Below are 17,497 nucleotides of genomic sequence, written 5' to 3'. Positions count from 1 at the left end.
AGCCCGGCAGCGGCGGCAGCAGCAACCCCGAGCAGCAGCCTCGGCACCGGCAGCATCGGCGGCGGCAGCGGCATCGGCAGCAGCGATCCGAGCAGCAGCAGCCCCGGTCGGCCCCGGTCCCGTTCAGCACCTTTCTCTCCGCCCCCGGGGCTCGGCGATCCCGCTCCATCCCGGCCGGAGCCCGGCAGGACCATCTCCCCCTCCTGCCAGCATGAGCAAGGTAAGCGGAGCGCGTTTGCTGCCCAGATCCGCCCGTCTGTCCTTCCGGCGGTGCGGAGCGGCACGGGGGCTGCTCCTCGGCAGCTCACCGGTTTGTGTTGGTGGATTTTAGTGCCACGATTTGTTAGTGCTGTGAGAAGGGGATTTCTGTCCTTGGCGGATTTGTTGTTGAGATTCAGAGGCAGGTTGTGTGTGGTTTTACCTCTTTCTTTGCTCTTTCATTGTAGACAGCACGTGTGGAAAAGAAATAATGAGGGAGGAAGGGGAAGGGAGGGTGTATGATTTCCTTTGGGGTGAATTTCATGTTTATGGGAATCTCAGTGATTTAAAAATAAAAAAACCCAAACAAAACTGATAAAAAGCAACAACCCAAAAGCCTTGAAAGGTTACGGCGTCCTGGCAGACATCGAGTCTTTTTTTTTGCCTGTGGGTTTGTTAAAGCTCTTATGTGTGCCCTTGTACTAAAATAGACTGTGGGTAAAATCCAGTAACATGTGCTGAGAGGTTCTGAGTAATTTCAGAAAAAACTTTGACTCATGGAAGAGGAGTTTTCGGTAGCAAACGCTAACGTGGCAGATGAGCATCTGTGGGCACTGTCCTTTTATAAATGTCTTGTTTATGTCCTTCAGCTTAGTGACCTGATCTGGGGATTAAAACCAAGAGTTCCCGGTCAAGGCAGAGGGTACGGAGATAGCATGGGTGCTTTTCAGCTGGACCAAGGGAGCATCCCAGCCGCCTTCCACCCTGTGCAGCAGCTGTGCATGCTCGGGTCTGAGGCTGGGCTGGCTGGGAGCTGCACAGCTGCAGTCTGTGCCTGAGCTGACAGCTGAGGAAACCACGGCTGAGGTGTTTGCTTTCCTTAGTCACGTTAGCAGATGGCGGATAGGGACAGCAGGTGACTGGTAGGTGTCTCCCCAGCTCCTCTGTGCTGCTGTTCCTCACATCCAGCAGTGCTGCAGTTGCTACTCCTGGTGGCAGGACTGGCGTGGAGGAGCCTTGGGATGCTCTCCCAGCCCCGTTTGCCCTCCCTGCAGCTGGAGAGGGGCAGACCAGCTGTGGCAGGAAACTGGTCTGAAACTACTCAGGGAAAATACCCAGGAGCTCCCCCAGCCCCAGTGCTCAGAGACAGAGTGGAGCATCTCAAGGAAGGGGCAGACTCATGTTTTATATCACTTCTGATGTACCTGTTGTGTGTCTCAAGGAAAGAGGCAGGGCTCTGCTTTCCAGGGTGTCAGAATTTGAAATTGTGATACCATGAAATATATAAAGGAGGAATATTTAATATATAAATATTCTACCTTTATGTATTTATAATATCCAGCACCTGCCGGGAATGCTCTGGCCTTACATAAAATATGATTAACAGGGAAACCATGGACCTACCACCCTGTCTGCTCAAACTGACCTCTCATTGGGTTCTTCTCACCTGCACAAGCCAGACCTTCACTTTTTCTTTTTGTAATTTCCTTGTCTCTGTCTTTGCTGTAGCAGTAGCTACAGCAGTAAAAGGACACTCTTGCCACTTGGAAGTGGTGTAGCCTTGGGCAAGTGAGGGCTGTCTGAGCCCTTTACCCTTTACTTGCCTCATCTGTTCAGACTGTCAGCTCTCCAGGGTTCTGGCTGTCACTGTGTGTTTGTAGAGCATGTATCAAAGGAACAGAAAACTAAAATTTGATTATCACCATTACATAAAACCTGATACATTAATAAATAACCCATTAATAAATAAAGTCAACAGCTTTATTCCACCTCCTTGTCCCTTCATCTCTCCCTTCTCTCCTCTGTGTAGTCACAACACTCCATTTTTCCTTAAATTATTTCCAGCTTAACCACAACCCTCCCTTTCTGTCCTGTTTAAAGTGATGTATAAGAAATGAATTATGCCTCCAGTCTCTGCAGTGTCTGCCTTGTCCACCTCATGCTCTGATTGTTGCTGACAGGCCTGGCACTTGTGTGTGATCCAGTGGATGTGCTGGTTTTTCCCCATGGAAATTGAGCCTTGAAATATGCTGCAAAGCCATAGTAAAAGGGAAGATTGCAAAGTCATGAGGTAGCTTTAACACAACTGATATCTTGTTAAAGTAGTCCACAGGCTGTATCATTTGTTTAATTAGATAGATGAAAATAATTCAGGTGGATTTCATTAGTCATTAATTTATCCCTGGGAGGATAATGTTAGGAAGGGAGGTAAATCAGTTAATTAACTGTGTGAACAGTCAGGTGCTCTGCATTTATTCAGGCATTTTAGAACAAATTAGGAGACGTGGACTTGGTAAGGAATTGGAACAGACATTTTCATTGCTTCCCTGTGTTATGCCATTTTCTTAAATGAATAATCACAGCTGAATGTATAATGCTGAAAATTACCAGTGGGGTTGAGGACAGGACCTTCAGTGTCAGAGTGAAGGAGCCAAGCTGTAAATTCTCTCTGTAAAATTGGCACAATCAGCCTTGTTAGACCAGAGATGTGGGGACTGGCACGTTCACATCCCCACGCTGACACATCATGTTCTTGCTGCTGCTGGGGAAGCAAGAGTCAGAGAGGCAGCTCTGGGAGCTCAGGGTACTCAGCACTGATTGTGGCTTTTGATAATCAATTGTGGCTACCCACATGCAACCATGGCTGCAGTGGAGCCCAAACTTCGTCTTAAAAGCTTGGCTTTAGGTGGTAGTTGAGCATAAATCCAAGTGTGACCCTAATTTGTTGTGTTTGTAGTCACTTCTGTGTTTGCACCTTGATGCCTCCCAGTCTAACTCAGGATGAAGTCAATGGGTGGCCCCATTTACCTTGGAAACAGCCTCATTATTTAATGGCTTTATACATTAAGGGTCCAGGTAAAATTACATCATAAAACAGAGCACCTGTTGCAGAAGGGCAATTTAGGAAGTATTACCATATGCTGTTGCAGAGGAAAATCTAGTGTTGCACTTATGGAAAGCACCCTTTGGTCTGTACATCAGAGACCCAAAACTTAACATGAAAATGGTTGGAACTGTCTTCAAAAATGATCAATAAGTTTTATCCATCTGGGGCTTTTTGTGCCTTTTGGCCCATAGTTATTACTAGTTTTGCAAACTCATGTCATAATACCATTCCAACAGAGTTACATTTACTTCTTCCCTTGAGGTCTGCAGTGTGTTTTGGGTTTTATTTTAGAATATCCCTGAAGCATTAATCAAGGGCAGTATATAATTTGTCAGCAGGTACCCAGCTCCTGCTAATTCAGTGTGTCAGAGCATATCACACACCATATTGATAAAAACCATATCTAGTAAGCACAGAAAAGTGTTTTTTCCTGGTATAAAAATAGGGTTTAATTCCACGAGGTTCTGATTGGAATAATTTCCACTAGGATTCAGAGACATCATGTCCACTTGTTTAATTTCATTTAACTGTTAAGAGTTGTCACCTCTGTAATAAATGTTAGAATTTGCATTACTCTTACTAAGAATGGAGGTTTTTAAACCTTTGGCACTCAGAGCTGGAAAGAACAGTGTGCTCAGTCTGGAGCAGGCTCTGGGGTGCTGTAGCAGCAGCCTTCCACAGTCTAGAGGAAGATGATGGAGATGGGGCCAGGCTCAGCAGGGCTGCATGGCAGGAGGACAAGAGATGGTGGCATTAACTGAAACAGAAAAAGTTCCCATGGGATATAAGGAAAACATAGCCTCCAAAAGCAGCTGGGAGTGGGTTACCAAGAGAGGCTGTGCAGTTTCCATCCTTGGGAGCTCTCAAGACCCAGCTGGATCAAGCTGAAGAACCTGGTCTGAGCTCAGAGCCTACCCCTGAGGTTTGAATTAAAGACATCCTCAGGTTCCTTCCAGCCTGGGTTTTCCTGTGGTCCTGAGAAAAAGCTTAAAAACTAAATTTTTAAAAATAAACTCTTAGTTTTTAGACACACCCAGTGGTGTGGAGCAGCACATATTTGTCCAGAGCCCTGAATGTTGCCTTTTAACAGCACAGAGAAGTCTCTGTAAAGGTGGTGTTTAAAGGCCCCACTGTAGGCAGATTGCTTTGCAGAAGGTTTATTCTTAACATGTCAGTATAGTCGTAGTATTTTCTTTATTTTGAGGAAATGCATGTGCTTAACTGAAGAGTTTAAACTGGAAAACTATAAAGCACTGAATAAAAGGAGATATTTTTGATTTTCAGGGATGTGAACTTGAAATTGCTGCATCTGAAATAGTCTATAAGGTTACCACATGAAATTGTATACTCTTCTAAAATGATTCAATTGCTTATCATCATGCAATTAATTAAAATTATAGGTAGTCCACCTAAAATCAGCAGTAACAACAGCATTTCTTTTGATGTAGAGTTTCTCAACCTCCATTAAAATAAAGGAAATTCTTAATCAAACAAGTATAGAAAAGAAACTTCAAGTGTTAGCATTTACTACGAAGTTACTGTCAACACAGCTGCCAGGTCAGTTGCTATGTAAATTTCTTACCAGATGCACGATACAGGATTTACTTGCCTGGTTTTAAAGTTTGAAGAAACTGGTGGAGAGGCTAAGTTTTTGATCCTGTATGAAGAAAAGTTTAAGCATTTTTTTAATAGGCTCCACAGTTTATAGTTTGTTTGTTATAAACTGTCTTTATAAATTTATAGTTCAGGGTGCCATAATTATTTTTTGAGAACAGAACATGAAGGTTTATTATTGAATTATCAACATCAGAGCCCTGAATTCTGCCTTATGGCAATGCCTGCTTAAAATTTGACAAATCCCTTCCTAATTGCTAGGAAGTATTGCCTGAAATATGGAGGGTAAAAGCTAGAAAAAATGAATAAGCATGAAGAAATAGCCTTAGCACAGGGTGTTACTACATGTTGTGGCTACTCAGGTACAGTTTTGCCACAGCTGCATGTGTACATGCATGCAGAAAAAGCCCATAATTCTATTCACATGCTCATGTATTTGAGGCATTTATCTATCTTGAGTATGTCATCTGTATTTTTAATATTATCCTTTATCTCTCAGCAGTTTTTTTAGAGGCAATTTTTGGCATTTAGAGTTTGATTCTCTTCTTGATACCTGAGGATAGAAGTTCAGTAACAGCATTCCTTCCTGATTGTTCACTAAGCTGAAAATTAGCATTTACAATTGTTTTGGTTTGGATTTTCTATGAAGGGGTTGTGCTGTAGCCAGCAATGTTTTCATCATGTTAATTGGGCAAAATATTGATTAGAGAATACATATAAAATGAATATTTTTTCAGATGCAATTCTAAGCTTTTAAGAGGCTCAAGACTAGCTTCATACATTCTGAAATGTGAAAAACATTGATGTTCACATGCACTGAAGCCTCCCAGACCCTTTGCTCATGTTATAAGTGAATCATTTGTCAGTTTAGATTTGTGGAGCTGAGCAGGGCTGTTTGATCATTGATACAGGTGTGGGATTGGAGGACAAGCCTGCATTACTTGTCATAGGCCAGTTTATTATCTTCATTTCCATTTCTTACCATTTCAGAGCTGTCATTTTTCTCATAGAGACTGCATCACTCCTGATTTATGTTGGTTGCAGCTTTTACCATGCTATGATTTGGGCAAAGCTCCTCTCTGCATTTTGTGTGTGCTTAGTGCTGACACCTCTACAAATACCTCATCTGGGACCCCCCTTTTCTTCCAAGGCCACTTCTCATGTGCTGAGTGATATTTTGCTCTCAAATTCCCTGGGCAGCCTCCAGTTTGCTCTGGGCACTGTCAACAAATGATAGAGGATTTCAGATGAAGGACTTGCTCACCTTGTTTAGAAAGGACACACAGGATAAGGTTAATACAGCTCCAGAATTTTGGAGCCTTATAATCCATTATTTTTTCCTGTCCTAGAGTTGTTACATAGCTGAATATGTATTAAGTAGGTGGGATAGCTGGTTCTGTCACCAGTTTGGAATATTTTACCTCTTTTAGCAGATGATGTGAAGAAAAGCAGCTCCCTCTGGGTGTTATCTTGTTGTTGTACCACATTGAAGAGAGCAATGTGTGACACTGCAATGATGCTGTAGCTGTGCCCAGCTTTTCCTGGCTTGTTAGTAAGCTTCCATGGGATTATTTACACTTGCTTGGTGTGGTGGGTAATGCTTTTTACCTTCTGTGACAGCCTCTGCAACTCCAAGAGTGTAAAGCAATTAAGTTCCTAGAATGTTCTGAGCTGAATGTCCATCATGGAGATGTGCTCCCTCTGTTATTGGAACAAGAGCATTGTTGGAGATGCTGTTCTCAAACAGATCCCCAGGGTTTTCCCTTTGGCTTAGCTCTGTTCCTAGTGCCCTTTACACCAAGAGGAACTCTTCAGTTTCCTTTCTGCTTTGTTGAACTGTGTCCACTTGAAACAGAGCAGGGCAGTGTTTGAGCACACAGCAAAAGCCACATCACAGGGGTTTAGGGCAGGATTGGGAGAGGTGTCTCATTGCTTCAAACCAATTATGGCAGGCTCAAACCCCACTGGAGCTGGTGTGGGCAGGGGTTCTGCAGCCACCACCTGTGTGCTGGTAGGCAAGGAGCTGGAACAGGTTACAGCTGTGAGCAGTTAACAGCCCGTTGTAAATCAGTCCTTTGCACCTGTTCTTCCTTGAGAAAAACTGTGATGGATTTGATCTTGTATTTTCTGGGACCCCTGGATGAAGGGAGGAATGATGGATCTGACTCCATGTGCTCAGAAGGCTCATTTATAATTTTATGATACTACATTATATTAAAGAATACTAAACTATTCTAAAGGATACTTACAGAAGGCTCAAAAGATAATAATGAAAACTCGTGACTCTTTCCAGAGCCCTGACACAGCTTGGCTGTGGGTGGCCATTAAGTTAAAACAATTCACATGAAAGCAATGAAACAATCTCCAAACACATCCCAAAGCAGCAAAAGACAGGAGAAGCAATCAGATAATTATTGTTTTCTTTTTTCTCTGAGGCTTCTCAGCTTCCCAGGAGCAAAATCCTGGGCAAAGAGATTTTCCCAGCAAATAGACAGTGACAGATTTGATGTTTGAGCTCCTGGGGAGTTGTGCAGACCCTGTCTGGTGCCCCAGTGGGTTCCCTGCAGCAGCTGCTGGGCAGGGTGAAGTGTGCCAGTGGGACAATCTGTGCCTCAGTTTCCTGTTTGTAGAAGAGATGGATATTTCTGCCTCCTTTCACCTGGCTGTTGGGACTGCAGAGCCAGGCTTACAGTGAGAAGAGTCCCTTAAAGCTTATAAATAGTGAAGGTCTTCATTCTTTATCTGGAACAAGCAGCTCCAGCCCATCAGAATCCAGGAGAGCACAGTATTTGCAGTATTGCTGGAAAGAAATATTTACAATATTCTCGCTGTCCTCCTGGTATAACAGTGCAGTTAAAAATGCATCCTGCTTAATTTTACTATCAATTCTTAAAATGCTGATTTAGTACCTGGTTTTTGGAATACATGAGGAAAGGGAAATGTTAGAGAATGTTAGCTGTAAGCACAAGCTTGTGGTAAAGAGCAAAACCCTGCTGCAGTGTTAGGGGAAAGCAAGCAATAGCATTTATGGCCTTTCTTGTTGCCAGTTTGATACAGAAGATCTCATATCAAAGAATTGGGCATAAATGCATTAAGATTGTGGTGTCTTTCAGAATTTAATTTATTTTATTTGAGCAATCACTATCATACAGCCATGAGACACTGTCTAGTTAGAAAACAGGCAGGTGAATTTTTAGGTCAGCTGGTTGCTTTAACATGTTTTCCTTCGTGCTATTCTAGCAAACAAGGCATTTGTTAAAAACATGATTTCTCCCAAAATTGCTCTAGACTGGGGCAATGACCTGATTAAAGAGATACAGGATAACTTTAATGCATCTCTTAACAGGAATCACTGTGAGCCATGAAATTGGAGTCAGGGTCCTGCTGCAGCATGGTCTGGGCAGAGCCCAAACCTGGGGGTGTGCATGGTTGTGCCTGCAAGCAGGGAAGTGGGCTTAGCTCAGACATTGGAGAGGAACAACAGCAGAGAAACACATTTGTAGGAGCACTCTGAGCAGTGGGGCAGAGTGTCCCTGCAGGTTTGAGCTGCAGCATCATCCAGCTGAACTCACAGTTGGGTGTGCATGGTTCTGCCTGCAAGCAGGGAAAAGGGCTTTGCTCAGACACTGGAGAGGAACAGCAGAGAAACCCCTTTATAGGAACATTGGGGCAGAGTGTCTCTGCAGGTCTGAGGTGCAGCATTATCCAGGCTGAACTCACAGTTGGGTGTGCATGGTTCTGCCTGCAAGCAGGGAAAAGGGCTTTGCTCAGACTCTGGAGAGGAACAACAGCAGAGAAACCCCTTTACAGGAGCACTCTGAGCCATGGGGCAGTGTCCCTGCAGGTCTGAGCCCATTCAGATCCCCAGGTGAGATAGCTGCTGCCATGCCTTATCAGCTTCATCTGTTGGACACTCCAGGGCCACAGCAGCCTCTTGGGAAGCAGGGACAGGGAGCAGCAGCCAGCACACTGTGCAGATTGTGCTCCTTGTGCTCTTCAGCAGTGGCATTTGATGATGGGCTGTGATTAAATAGGCCATGCAGAGTCACCAGGGCTAGATGTGGTGCCAGCCCTGTGCACACCAGCAGCCACACGTGTGCATTGCCTTGAGCCAGCTGTGTCAGTCACAGTTCTGTCATCTCTAGTGGCACTTACACAGCACTCACAGTGGAAAAAGTAACTCCTCCTTCCTCCCAAAGCTCTTCTGTTCTTTCCCTCCACAGAGCCTTTGTTTTCAGTGTGCCATTCATCTTTCCTCAGTGTCTTATGTAAACCTTTATTCCAGTGCAGAATGGGCTTAAATGGGACACGGTCTGAGCACTCTGAGAATAGCTCCACATGACCCCTGACACAGGCCAGTGATTCAGGGCTGGCCTCGTGCTCCTCCTGCTGCTGCTGGACTTACAGGGGAGCTTGCACACAGGGCTGTGTCCTTAAAAACAGGTTTTTGTCTGCTAGCTTTTTTCTTTGGCCATGTCAGTTCTCATTTTGGAATCCATCACTGTCTCTGCTGTGGTTTGGTTGGGTTCCCCCCCCCCCCCCCCCCCCCAAGGAGGTTTTAGTGATTTATTTGCAAACTGCAGAAGCTTTGGTCTCCCGCACTAAATTGTTTGTTTCCAGTTCTAAGCCCTCAGTAACTCATCAGACAATGATTTGATTTGTTTCTGCTCTCTATGCCTTCATGTTGTTTATATTTTCATTTGGTAATTGCATAAAGCCAATTGCCTTGGTCATCAGCTGCAGAATCTGTGTGGAGTTTCCACTATCAGGCAATTTCACAAATAAATTACAAGCTACATTTTATGCATCTTTAAATCAGATCTGTCATTTATCTGTACAGCTGTCTCAGAATAAAAAATAGAGTCAGTGTAACTGAATCTTCAGGGAAAGTAAACAAATTAGTTTTTATTGTGCTTAGGCTCATCTTTTCTGGTATAACAGTGCAGTTAAAAATGCATCCTGCTTAATTTTACTATCAATTCTTAAAATGCTGATTTAGTGCCTGGCTTTTGGAATACATGAGGAAAGGGAAATGTCTCAGAAGGGGAACTGTTAGAGAATGGTAGCTGTAAGCACAAGCTTGTGGTAAAGAGCAAAGCCCTGCTGCAGTGTTAGGGGGAAGCATGCAATAGCATTTATGGCCTTTCTTGTTGCCAGTTTGATACAGAAGATCTCATATCAAAGAATTGGGCATAAATGCATTAAAATTGTGGCGACTTTGGGAATTTAATTTATTTTGTTTGAGCAATCTGTATCATACAGCCTTGAGACGCTGTCTAGTTAGAAAACAGGCAGGTGAATTTTTAGGTCAACTAGATGCAGCTGGTTGCTTTAACATGTTTTCCTTCATGCCATTTTAGCAAACAATGCATTTGTTAAAAGCCTCATTAATGCTAGACGGGACAAACAAACCAACAAAAGGGTCACTTAGAGCACTGCTCACAGCAGTTAGCGATGGAAGAGCTCCATTAGGTCATCTGCCTCTTCCCCTCATTGTACCAGGCTGTTTTCCCAGATCAGAAGGGCAGTAAACTGTGGGGACAGAGGAAATGGCACTGGGGAGTGACAGAGCTGCAGAAGGGTCATAGGGAGGGAAGGAAAACAAGATCAGTGTGAGCAGTGCCTTCAGGAATCAAGGTTAAAGCACACAGCTCCTGGTGTCGTTCGTGAGGAGGGTTTCTTCAGAGTGCTTGCCTGTTTCTGCTGAGAAAATAGGAAGGGGAATTGTCTGGATGTGCAGGAAATGTATTAAGAGCAAAGTGAGTATTGAATCAAGGGGCAGCACACAGAGATTACAGCTGCTTTATGTCCTGTGGTGGATGGGACTGCTGGGAGGCTGTCAGGGTTTTCAGCTGGGAGGGATCACACTTCACACTCCGTCGTGTATGGTTGTAATTCACAGCTCAAGTTGTAAATTTTTCTGAAATATGTGACAAAATAAATTCAGCCTGAAACGGAATAGATCCCTGGTCAGGTTCTCCTTAGGGTTAGTTTCAGCAAATTAATTTGTTTCCTGCTTCTGCTGGTCTCTTTGTTCCTTTGGAGTTCTTGGTAATTAAAGTTCTTGTGCAGCTCATGTTCTTTTTGGAGTTCAGGAGTAGATCTCCTTCAGCTTGCCTAGCCTTGCTGTCATTCAGGTGAACTGAGACAAGCTTTCTTCTGTATCAGTTCAGGCATTTCTGAACTTATACTAATTTAAGCACTGAGTCAAAAAATTGACATTAGCTCTAGAAGAGGTTTTTCACCAGAATGCTGCTGGTAATGGCTTTACTTTGCAAACATTGTTCTGCATTTATTTGTTCTTGTGGAACCAAGTCTGTCTGCTTTTACAGATGTGATTCAGCTATACATGTTATTAAACATGAGTCTGGGGTGGATTAGCTGAATATTTCTGCTTCTTGATGGTCCCTGTTCTAAGGCTTTTCTAGCTAGCGAGTTGGGCTCATGTAATCTGAATTGTCTTTTATTTAAGCATAATAAAAACAGTGATGCTTGTTTTAAGAGGAGGATATTTCAGTTTTAGTCAAACCAATTAAACTGGTTTAAATTAAAGCCAGTAAACTGCTCAAGTCAGGGATAAGTGCCTGCACAGTTTTTCAGACTAATTTAATTACAATCTATTTCAATTCAACCTTATTTTATGCAATGCAGCATTCTTGGACATAAAACCTCTTGTATTTTCTGTGCCCCAATGCCCTCACTGTGAGGCAAAATGATGGTTAAATAGTGTGGAAGCCCTGCTTTTCTGCTACACTAGTTGCCTTGTGTTTTTCTTTGTTGTGTGCTGTCGTTGCCCAGCCTGTGTTTAACTAACATTAGTGCCAGCCCAAGGTTGGACAGCTACAGTGAGGTGATAATGCCAGGCTGAGAGGGCATCAGGGAGGATCTGAGTATCTCTACAGCACAACACAGGAAATAATGTCATGCTTGTGTAATTGTACAGCTACTTGAGACACTCTTGAGTGACTTTTGAGAAGTTGTTCACCCAGTGGCTCAAGTGTATCTTTAGGATAACATCAGTGTTTTTAATGGGGGCAGGTTTAAATCCACCATGCTGTTAAACACAAAAGGCACATTTATGCTTGGAATATCTCCCTTGGCAACACTGGCACCAAGCCAGGGAGCAATTTTCCATATTGCACTTAGCAACATGTTTCAGATTTGTAGGCCATGGAATCATTAAAATATGACTCTGTTAATTAGGAAGTAATTGTGGTGTTTCTTTCTAGTGCTGAGGGATTAACTCAGTTTAATCTCGGTGTGGTTAACAAAGGCGGTTAGCTACTTGTTTTAAATATGAGTTAAATCTGTAAAAATTAATAATGGCTTCCTGGAGAGCAGGGTTGGCCCCATGGCACGTGCCCAGAAGTTGTGCTGATGACTTCACTGAGTTCAGTGGTTATGTTGAACTGAAGAGTGATGTGATGGAGCCCCCAGGGGCTGTTCCTGTAGGTGGTCTGCACTTCAAATTCACATCCAAGCTTGGTATCTTTTAAAGAGATCATGAAAGAGAATATTATGCTGTATCCAGCTCCAGTCCTCTGTGCTGATGCCAGCTCTTGCTTTAGGGCAACTCCATGAAGAAACAACAGGAAGAAACTGAAGCATAGTGGTTGAGTGCTTGTCAGTATTTGCTGTCACCAGTAATTATTATTAGCAAATCCAACTTGGCATGCTGGGTGTTAGACAAAAGCCAGCAGTGGAGCTGGAGCTCTTTGAGATATTTTTCTTCCAGAGCTGGGATGATGGCATTAGGATATTTTTCTTCCAGAGCTGGGATGATGGCATGAGGATATTTTTCTTCCAGAGCTGGCAATTCCCATCGTGTTAGCTGGGAACCAGCACACTCTCCATCCTCATTCATTGCAGTGCAGAGAAAAATCAGCTGCCTCCCTTCATCTGTGGAATGCTTCACTGCTGTCAGCTGATGGTGTCTTGAAGGCTTTCTAGGATTTTACCAGGGAGTTTGGGTCTGCCACTCTGCCAAAGTCTTGTCTTGCTGGAGTAGAAAACCCTCAGCTTTAAGGCAAATAAAGACGTATAAAGACAAGCTTTAAGACCTGTTTTTAATGAAGGACATTGTAAAGAGATTTATGATCTCTCTTGGCACATTCTCTTTTAGTGCATAGGGAGGGTCCTGTAGCCATGATTGCCTGCCTTGCTGTAGAGAGTTACAGAAAAAGAGGAACAGAAGGGTTAAAGCTGAGAGGAGGCAGCAGGAGGGATGTGGGGGGCTCCCTGGGGGGAAGGGGAGAGGAAGTGAGATCTGCTGGGGTTGGGAGTTTGCCTTTTCTTTTTTGCTGGTAGCAAGGCTGTGATCTGTGGAAGGTCCACTGAAAATACTGCTGCTTTTTAATTTTTTTTGTATGTTTAGCACATTCCCAAGATCTATAAAAAGGGAAAGGAATCATGTTATTCGCCTTCTGTGTAAGCCCTGGCCCCACATTTTGGTGGCTGCTGTGTCCCTGGCACTGCAATCCACCTGCACCAGCCCTCCAGGGGGTGAGGGCTGCTCCCTGTGAGGAGCTGGGGTCTCACAGGCTGACCATGAAAGGTTTTCTCTGCTTCTTTCCATCAGAGATTGTACCTTTGATCTGGGGCTTTCCCATCTGGACTGGGAACTCCCACCTGAGATGCACCAAGGCTGAGAGACAGCCATCAAGTCTTTGAGAGACACCACTCCATCCTTCCAGCTGTGCTCCCTAGAGCCATCATCCCAGCCATCCTCTTTCATGGCCCATCACCCCAAGCTCTTGCTCCTGGTGCCTTTTTCCCCATCCCAAGCCTCTGCACCCACTTCACCTTTTCAGCTCCTCCTTCAAGGCTGCTGGGAAGGAAGGAGCCCTGGTGGGGCTGTCTCTGTCTCCTTTGTTCTGTGCTGTAACTGGCAGGGAAGGTGCAGGTACTGCAGGAGGGTCCACAGAGTTGCAAATGTGATGCTGTGGGAGCTGGGAATCTTATTTTTAGGTAGATGGCTTCCCCCTGTGTGTTATCCCTCTGTTGTTGAACAGAAGGATGCCTGGAACTAACACTCCTTTTTTTAATTTTTGTCTTCTTTCCCCTCCCAGTTCCTTTGCAGAAGCCTGAAGTTCAACATTGTAGGTTATACAAAGCAATCTCATTATTTCATATAGGTGAATAATTCCTTATTACTCTCTTTGGTTTAATGAAGGATATAACTAAACCAGTTCTTTCTTTTTGTCTTCCTTTCTGCCTACTCAACCTTCTCTTAAAAAAGGCAAAAGCAAACCTGTTAGGTAGATACTTTAGTAGGGAAACTTGAGTAAAAAACCAATTTATTTATTCAGCTCTGAATGAAAAACTTGTGATGTTGTCCATAACCTCCTACACTACAGAGTGCTAATCTAATCTAGGATGTTATGTGTGTATAGATATGTTACATATATGAAGCCCTGAAATGCAGCTGCACAAAATAAAGGAACTGAAATAAAACTGAGAGCCCAGAAGGTGGAAAATTGTGCTGAGAACTCACCACAAAGTTCTTGCTAATACATTTACTGATGCAAAGTCTGCTAATTGAATGCAGTGTGTCCCTGAAATGAATGAGCTGAATGTGTATCACCTTTCCTGCACTGTGCACTGCATTTGATTTGCTCTGGGTTTGTTTTTCCTAGGGCGGAGGACTCTCGGGAGAAACAGGAAAGCAAATGACTGAATCTTTCAAGGTATGTGTCAATGGCCTTCAGAAAAAGGGGTTTTTCCATTGGGTCCCAAAGCTGCAGAGCTAAGGATCACAGAAGGGCTCCAGAGCTCTGCAGCTTGGGAACATTATCAGCACTCCACAGCAAACAGGGCTGGGACGGTCAGGAATGCTGAGCAACTGCCAGGAGCTGACATGAAATTGCATCTCTCCCTTTTTATTTTAATCTTATGCCTAGAGATGAGCTCAGTTAAGATCCCATTCTTTGCCTGCTTCCTGAATGCAGTGCTAGGAACTGAGAGCTCATTTTAAAGCTGCATGGGTACAGATGTCAGCTTCCAGTTTTCTGTTGGAAGTGCAGAGCCTGTCAGCATGTGCTCCTTTGAATTCTGCATCTCTCCTAATTTCCTTTTTCCTGCCTTTTCGATGTCCTTTGCCTTTATTCTTTATGTCACACATCTGTAATTCTTTTTCTCTCTTATTCCCTGATTTACAGTCTTTAAAAAAACCTTATCTATATTTTGCAGAAATATGGAAGTAGTACTCAGAAAAACTCATGTTTTTTCAGCCGTTCTGTTCCTGTTCTGTCTGTTGTCAGCAGTACATGAGATGAAATTGTGATGATGTGCTGTGTAAGTGTTGTGTTCTTCCTGACTTTTTTGGGCAGTGCCACAGCTGTGCAGTCCTCTGAACTATGCTTATTTCCCCTTCAGTTGTCAGGCATTAAAGAGATATGAAAAATTAATGCTGCAATAAATATTTGGTAATCTTTATATTATAAAATATATATATACAAAAATATCTTATATCTATGTTATATATATATATGTAGTATCTTTGATAAGGTTTATTCTGATGTTGGTCTCATTGAAAACAGCAAGGAATTCTTGAGAGTACATAACTACAGCATTTCACTGTGTAGCAACATGCCATTTAATTTCTATTTCCTCATTCTCAGCCCATCCCAGTTCTTCTCTTCCTCATTTCTTCGTGTTGTGTCTCTCTGGCAATTCTGCCCAAGGAGGAAAAGTCAGGATGACTTTTCAGCTTGAAGGTCTGATTTGAAAAATGCTGACAAAGCCAGGCATGCAGCCAGTTTTGAAACCACAAGAAATCACAAGTCTGGAGTGCAGGGGTTGTTCTGTGGGTTCACCTTCAATAAACAGATCTCAGTGGATTCATTCAGCAGAGTGTGCTGGGCTGTTTGCAAACAAGAATTGCTGTACAAGAGGAGACCCTTGTGTAACCAAACTGACCCAGACTTTCACTCATTGAGGCAGTGTGAGGGAGGACAACAAACTCTGGTGTTTGGCTCACAGGTGAACTTGGCATAGACTAAACCAGGCTTAAGGCAGATGTAATTATACCAGCAGTCAAGCAGGTGTCTTACCAAAGCTCCAGATACCAAGTGGCACAAAGCTGGATTTAGTCCAGCTTCCTTTGCACTGATAATGGCAGATCATTGTAGTGGAGAGGCTGGGTGAGGGGGGAAACACATGAACAGGTGGGACAGATGGCCATAAAGGGAATAATGCTAGGAGAAAGCAGCTGGCTCAGGCTGAAGTCTGATTTGTGAGACTTCATTCCTGCCTTATGGCTCTTTCTGAAGGTGAACTGAGATTTTCTAGAAATCTAGAGATTTCTAGAAAATAACTGTACTGTGGGAAGTGTGGGTATGAAAGTTAAGGTGAGAAGACAGGTCCTGGTTGTAGTATTGTGCATTATAATTATTTTTCAGCCTCTTTAACTTCATGATAAAATTAAGAAGGAAAAACTTCATAAACAAAGACAAAACCAGCAACAGAAGATGAAAATAAAATAGCCTGGATTCATTCTAGGGAGCTTCTCAAACATTTTTGTGGAAGACAGTAATGGGGTTCCAATTTCAGAAACTACAGTTAATAATATTTCAAAGGAATCCAGCTGACCCATGGGGCTGGCTGTGCTGAGCAAAGCTGCAGTTCTTGTGCCAGTGACCTAAGCAATCCAAGATTGTGGGAGTGCAGAACACAGGGTATGGTTTTGGTTAAAGCTTACATAAAACATATTGTTTGCAGCATTTGAATGCCAGATCAGCCCTCTGAAGACATTTCTGTTTAGAATGCAGGGCTGAGCTTTTTAGGTGGGGTGAGCTGCTTGGAGTTTTGCTGCCGTTTCTGCCTGGCTTTGAAAGGTGGAGTCAGAAAGTCCCTGTACACTGGGGGGGAGGCATGAATGTTACCTCAATTTCTGGCAGGCACTGAGCCCCTCTAACTGCTGCCTGTTCTCTGTTCTCATGCTTCTTAAAAAGCAGCAGGTCAGAATTGGCATTTCCTCTATCCTGACTGCCACTGAGCTGCCTGAATTTGACTCAGTTCTGCAGTTAAAAGTCTCATCATGGCAGGTCTGTGTTTACATTTAATGGATGGCATTTAGAATTGCCTTCTGAGCAGTGATCTTGGAACAGCTAGGAGCACTGAAGGAAACAGTGATTATGCTGCAGTTTCCTGGATTGTAGAAAGTGCCAGATCTCGGATTTATCTGCCAAGCTCCTTCCATGTGACTGAAATCTTCTTCCCTCCCTCAGCTGTTGTATGCACTTATAAATATATTATATGAATAATTATTTAAATTATTTTGTGTATTTAAATGGCAGATGGTGATTTGTGACCACACCTCAATTGTAGTTTGTGTCTCTGGCCAGCACTGGATCTCTGTGAGGGGGATGTCACCCCAGTAATGGAGATTACAGGCATCCTTTGTGCCACTGCATTTTTTGATCCAACTTCCCAAAAAAACACATATCTGGTATTGTTCTTGCACTTGCATCCAGTAATACCATAAAACAGCACACAGTTATGTCTAAGGCACTTCAGTTTTATGGCTAAAAATCCAATAGTTCCTTTAATGCATTCATTCTGCTCATTGTGCTGTCACAAGACAGAATGAATGTTGTTTGGAGAATGTAGCAGTCTCTTTCCATATGTAACTGTGATTTGCTTTCTTTTGATGTGTGAGTTCTGACTTGGAATTCCTAGCACTTGATGTTAAGAAACTAAAGGCATCTGTGATGCCTTTTGTTTCTCTCATATCCCAAAAGATGATTTAATGTAGCCTTTTGTCTTGGAATTTGTCTGTTTTCCCTTTGAGACTGATAC

The 17,497-nt window shown here is 43.3% G+C and overlaps 1 protein-coding gene across 3 annotated transcripts in view; it reads left to right on the top strand.

The window, feature by feature from the left end:
* The window catches only part of BCAT1 (branched chain amino acid transaminase 1), a 55,737-nt gene continuing 38,240 nt past the window's right edge, over nucleotides 1-17,497 (top strand). Inside the window, exons 1-2 of one of the 3 annotated variants that reach the window (XM_059847995.1) lie at nucleotides 1-220; nucleotides 14,335-14,385. In XM_059847995.1, the coding sequence (XP_059703978.1) occupies nucleotides 212-220; nucleotides 14,335-14,385 (60 nt within the window). In that variant the 5' untranslated portion in view covers nucleotides 1-211. The remainder of the gene's footprint in view (nucleotides 221-14,334; nucleotides 14,386-17,497) is intronic. The other 2 variants (XM_059847993.1, XM_059847994.1) reach the window with 2 other exon arrangements.

The sequence above is a fragment of the Haemorhous mexicanus genome, chromosome 5 (assembly GCF_027477595.1).
Source record: "Haemorhous mexicanus isolate bHaeMex1 chromosome 5, bHaeMex1.pri, whole genome shotgun sequence".
NCBI classification, from domain to species: domain Eukaryota; kingdom Metazoa; phylum Chordata; class Aves; order Passeriformes; family Fringillidae; genus Haemorhous; species Haemorhous mexicanus.
The sequence above is the reverse complement of the archived record's forward strand: the minus strand, read 5'-3'. Positions and strand labels throughout refer to the sequence as shown.